This window comes from Charadrius vociferus, unplaced genomic scaffold (genome assembly GCF_000708025.1).
Source record: "Charadrius vociferus isolate BGI_N301 unplaced genomic scaffold, ASM70802v2 scaffold363, whole genome shotgun sequence".
NCBI lineage: Eukaryota > Metazoa > Chordata > Aves > Charadriiformes > Charadriidae > Charadrius > Charadrius vociferus.
In genome coordinates, this window is record NW_009647942.1 from 2,797,549 (window position 1) to 2,803,637 (window position 6,089).

A 6,089-nucleotide genomic window follows, 5' to 3' on the forward strand; every position below is an offset into this window, starting at 1 on the left:
TTGGTGCCCATCAGGAGATAGCTTCATAAAACAAAATGTCTGTGCTGTCAAGCATTACCAGTGAGAAGCATCTGCAATTCAGCCTGCTGCCACGACAGCCCCTCACCATATGGTCGGCCAAAGCAGAGCAGCCTGACAGCAGGTCGTCATTTCCTGGGTTTGTAAGGACTTTTGTCCTGCAGTTGCTGAAGGAAATATTCATATGAATCTTACACATACACAAACACACACAACTAAGAAACCACAGCTCCCCAGGGTTCCCAGATGACAGCCGTGACTGTTCAGCTCCAAAACCAGGGCTCACCAAGCTATTGGCGTCATTTGTGGAGCCCGGCACAGAAAGCCTCGCACATGAGTCTCGCACGTAAATCCACCCTCCACTGGGAGTTTTGCTCAAAGTTGTGATATGGTCCCAAATCTTACGTGTGTACACCCCTTGAGCAGTCAAAAAGCATGATAGATAAACACTAATTGGTATTGCTGCTGTTTATTTTAACTATTGTTTCTACTATACATTGGTTCTTAATAATATGTATCATTCCTCCTTTCTGCCAAAACTTGGACTAAATCCATAACCTCAAATCATGAGCAGTATGCATTTTTATCTCCTTTCAAGCTGAGCTGAGAAGGAATAATTCCTTTAAGATCAGTGAGAGGCATCAGAACTTTTCTTTGTTTGACAGACCATATGTAATAAGGTAAGAACTGCCATCTCTTAGGAACAGGAGCCATCTGCTTCACTTTAAGTCTGTACCATACTTAGTATGAGGAAATCCTACCAGGGTTCCTAAGTACTATCAAAACACAAACAATGGCCAAGGAGAACAGACGTGGGATACCAGAACAAGCTACGGGCTGTAGTTCTCAGCAAGCTATTCTACTGCATTGTGTAAAATTGTGCATTTTATATTTGGGGCCCCTGCAAGGGATGTGAATTTTTTATAAGGAAGTATGATGAAAAAGGCAAAGAGAAGGAGTTCACATTCACATCTTTATTTAAGTGTTACCTACATAAGCTATAATTTACAGACTGATATTTTCTGGAAAACAAACAAACAAAAAAAACCTCAATATCCAAACACTGTATCTGAATCTACATACATTTTTAAAATTTGCAGAATTTACAAATTAATATTCAGAGCAGTTGGGTAAATTATACATCCTCCCTCAATATCCACACTCTAAGAGCTTTAAAAGTCATACAGGCACAAGATAAGATATTTTCTTTGTACAACCATCTATTTACATAGCTTTTTCCAATACACGTGGTTCAGTTCTCAAAGTAACTGCCAAGGTTTGCAAAACAGTGTATTTAAAATACATTTAGCAGCATATAAAATTAGATAAAAAGGAAAGACATTTGCTTTAAAAAAGAAAGTGTGAGATGATAGAAACAAATCCATAAGAAAAATAGATTAAGATATTTCTGTTATGACATTAAGAACACCTAGTCATTACAGAATACAGGCAAAACACTAATAAAACATACCAATTTATGAGCATTTGAGTTCTAGTCCTGAGCACAAAGTATACATAGCTGCACAACTTTGGTCAACAAGGATTATATGCTAACATAAACACAAATCACATGGCATTTGCTGTTAGCAGGATACAGCCATGTCAGATAGATGTGTCATTAACAGCTTACCCCCCATCTTTTATTCACTCCACTTTCCTAACACCACAGTGTAAGTGACCTTTAGAATCTTGAAACTGCTTGTTGTAATCAAAGGCTTATTACTGGAACATCATCATTCCCCTGCTACCGTGAAATGCAAAACAGCTGATCATACTTGTGAGTGAAATACAGCAGAGCACTTTTGTTATATATTCCAGGTTATAATTTTGAGATGGTCATTAGAGAAGACTGATTTCCAGTTAATTTAAACTGCAAGTATTACATATGCACACAAATTAAGCCATAATACATAGACATATTTATGTGACCATTGAGACACAAGCATGTTACCAAGAGGTTATTTTTTTCTTAAATACAGTACGTATTTTAAGGACAGCAGGTCTAGTAGAAGAGTTCACTCTTATTTGTCAGTTCATTCCAGTCATCAGTGTTTGCCTAATAAGCATGCAGCAAACTGCATAGAGTGCACCTCAAATTCATCAATATACTCATTTATCCCCATCATTTCAATTACTGGCAAGATCTTCACTTGCATCTCCTGTATCTGAGATCTGTCCATCTATTACATTTCGAGCTTTCCAGATCCTCACAGTCCGGTCACTGAAAAACATAACAAAGCAGTATTAGAGCTGGGTAACTGGGGAGGGAGAGAAACTGGGGCGAGCTTTCTTAAAAGCTCGGGTGTCTTATTCAGAAAGGCATTGTTGGCAAAATAAGATGTCCTAATGGATATTCAAGGGTCATTCTACCTCCAGAAGACTTTGTAATCTAAGATGTACCACATTTAAGATCCTCTAATCTTATCACAGCACTGGTTACTAGCTTTAACCATCTAGGCAAGCATAAAGATCATGTCTAAGGAAAGTAAAATCCTACTCTGCTATTACTTAATTTTTTTAAAATACAGCTAATGGTAATAGGCTTAGGCAGACTGGCATCAGAGAACAGCTTCCAGCATGTAAGTATTTGCAATTCAGCAGACCATGAGCAAACAGCCAGTGTACTACACAATTAGAGAGACAGACTCAATAGGACAACACTACTTCCTCTCACTAAAAAAAAAGTGTGAAAAGTTGTAACAGGTTAAATCAAAACAGGACCTGAAACCTGCTCTGTTTACATAAGGAGAGTCAGGCTATAAGAAAAGTTTAAAAAAAGCACAGAACCACAAGTCAGTATGAAGTCCACCCCCCACACACACACAAAAAAAAAACAACCAACCAAAAAACCAACCAAAAACCAAAACAAACCAAAAACCATCCCACCACCACAACCCTTTGATAGGTGCCGGAAAGTGAATAGCACTGAGCTGGTGCTCAGAAGTCCAGGATAAGCAAGCTGTAATTCTGTACTTTTGGCAACAATCACTATTTACACAATTTTAAAATATGTGTAAGTAAAGTATCACATGGAATGTGTTTCAAAACTATTATCATAATCAAAAAGTAAAATAAAGAATTAGTCTTGTTAAGTAGCAATTTATCCTGTACAAGAGAAGTCATGAATTTCTCAAGAACATTGAATTCTGTGACTAGCAAACATTGACTCATATATTCCTTATAACGCCCTCAAAAAAGCCAGGAAGCAGCAGTCAGGAGAGACTTTTTCACAGGACAGAGGTTTTCTGACCTGAATCTTCACTTCACTGTAAATTGTCAGGAATACCCCAAGTTCTGTAGACCTTCACCACAACATTACAAGTGCCAAAAGGCTGGGATTTTCTTTCACTAGTCATAAAGAATAAATTTCAGCTTCTAAACTTACTAATAATCTTTAGGCAAACGGAGACATAAGCTTGGACTTCTCAACCCCCTTCTATTAATGCTTAAACATAAAAATTGGCCACCAAACATGCAAACTTGGCAACTTTGAAATCCTGCTTTGATTCAGAAAGACCTGCATTCAATTCAGAAGGCCAGAAGCTTCTGCAATTGGCACTAGAAGATAACAGCTCCTGTGGTCAGACTATGCCACTAAGTGGGCCCTGCTGCCATTTCCCACAATTTCTCCAGAAGGGGAAACTTTTCTTCGTCAAGTCCCCTGAGGTTTCAGGTGCTCAATTTGCTCACTTTTATTGAGGAAGCAAATATTCAAATCAAAGTGTTTAAAGGACAGCAGGACAGCTTGCAAGGCTTCTGCTATACTCCAGCGCTTAAAAACAAAAACAACCCCACCCAAACCAAAACAAAAAACCCATCCAAAACCCAACGGCATTTAGAAAAATTCCCACAGGTCAGGAATCAGTCCTAGCAGTAAACAGCCCAACTGTAGCGACTAGCTGGTAAAGTTCTCAACTACTGCCAAACTCTCCCTGCCATCCTGTAGATCAGTGGTCTCCAAACTTTTTTGATCATGCAACCCACCACTAAAAATTTTTCAGCACCCCCCCATATGTATTTATTCATTTATAAATTATATATATGTACTACTGAAGTTCTAATATTTTCTTCCTGTGGCCCAAAGGATCATGTTGTGCACCCCCTGGGGTGCATGCACCCCATTTGGGGTTCACCGCAGTGGATTATTAGCATTTAGGGGCATGGACCAGGTCTTCCCATGCTTGCTATGAAGTGAGTTACACAACCGAAGATCTCCTAAATATATTTGCACGGAAAGAATTTTAACAGGAGCTACGGAAAAGAAAGATTCATGAAGAAAAACTCACTCTGCTGCTGTGAATATATGGCTGGAGTTGGTGCAGATTGCATTTATAGGGCTGTCATGTCCCTTCATCTCCCCAATGGGTGCAAAGGTATCCACATTCCAGAGCTTGAGGGTGCCTCCTCTGCAGCCACTGAGCAGAACCGGAGCGCCAGGTACCAGGCCAAGAGCACACACCCAGTCTTTGTGAGCATTAGGAACTTGCTGAAAAAGAGAAGGCAGGCAAGTCTCACAGGGCTGCAAAAACTTTAAGACGAATGAGTGCAGAAGTGGAAAAATGCCAAGTTCTAATCCTGATTCCTGTCCTGCAGTCGATTTGCTATATGACGCTGGGTATATCCCAGCCCTATGGCTTCTCCTTCTTTAGGGCAAGGATGGTGCTATTTCCGTGAGGCTACCTCTATACCACATGTTTGTTTCTCTTTGTGAAACATTACTGCAAAACAAGAAGAAAATCCAATATACACAACTGACCTGACTTGGAATAGAAATTAATTTAGGCTAATGCTAAATCTGCATATGTTTAAATACATATTTGAACATATGGTCTCCATATATGTTTGAAGTCTGCCTGTAAAAGTTGTAAAACACAAAAAGAAAATCCAAAATACTGCTCAAAAAATACACCAGGAGACAGAAACTGTTTCTATATTTGCCTGCCTCACTTCTTTTCCCACTACACATTATAAATTGATTTTGTGATGTAGCACTTAACGAAAATACATTAATTCTTTATTGAGGAAGGACACTAGCACTTTACTGCTAATTCAGAAAGCAAAATGCCGCACAGAGCAGCCGAGAACAACATCCATTTGATACTAACACTAGGGAAATAATAGCCCAAGTTTGCTGTCTTATCAGGGGACCAAGAGTGGCTCTTCTCCAGTTCAGTTTGGTAGGAACTGCTTTGGTTTGCTGCCTTTCTCATATTATGGAGCACATTCAGATTTCTAGGATCATCTTGGCCTTTATGTAATATATCTATAGACATATTTACATATTATAATATACACTGCTATCACAACACTGGTGTTCTGGTCCTGCAGCACTTAATGAAACTGGGGGGGAGTAGGGAGGGGGTGTGTGCCTTGTTCTTATAAATCTGAATTTTGTCACAGAAGCATTTTGTGGCTTGAGTTGTATAGCACCAAATGAAGTAAATGTCTGAATTCTTTCGAATAGCACGTTTGTCAAGTGTTTTTCATCAATTTTAGAGGACCAATCTTGTTCAACACATGTGCCAAACCAGGACCTCCGCGAAGTGTTATAATTTAAAGCGGCCCAGCTCTGTTTTCAGGTGGGTTCCCTCTCTCCTCCCCTTCCTCTAAAACAGTCAAGAGTACACACAAAAAGAAAGTTGCAACAACATAAATTCTGACTAGATATGGGAGGCCAGGGGTGGTGGTGGAATTCACACGAGTAGTTTAAGGCTTGCAATGGGCCACCCAGAGCAGCTGCTCAATGTGTGACCTTGGAGATTTTGAAAACTCAGCTAGGCAAGGCCTTGAGTAACCAAACCTAACTACAAAGTCGGCCTTGCTTGGATCAGCAGGCAAACTTTGCACTGTGTGACTGCCAGTGGCCCATTTACCCTGCATGAACCCATGATTAGCAAAAGGAAAAGCACTTTTCTTCGATCCCTAAAAAGGCAGTGAATAAAAATGATTTATCTTATTTTGCCAAACGCTTTAATATCAACTCCTTGAAAAATGCACGTTGTATAGAGAAAAAAAAAAGAAAAAAAAGGATGCGAGATCATTTTTAACCCCATGCAGCATTACAGGCTTGG

The 6,089-nt window shown here is 39.5% G+C and overlaps 1 protein-coding gene across 1 annotated transcript in view; it reads right to left on the minus strand.

Annotated features, from left to right (window-relative positions):
• Positions 1 to 975: 975 nt before the first annotated feature.
• KIF21A (kinesin family member 21A) overlaps positions 976 to 6,089 on the minus strand; it is a 62,455-nt gene continuing 57,341 nt past the window's right edge. Inside the window, exons 36-37 of the mRNA XM_009883227.1 lie at positions 4,305 to 4,504; positions 976 to 2,239 (exon numbers count right to left, since the gene is read on the minus strand). Coding sequence (XP_009881529.1) covers positions 2,146 to 2,239; positions 4,305 to 4,504 — 294 coding nt within the window. The 3' untranslated portion in view covers positions 976 to 2,145. The remainder of the gene's footprint in view (positions 2,240 to 4,304; positions 4,505 to 6,089) is intronic.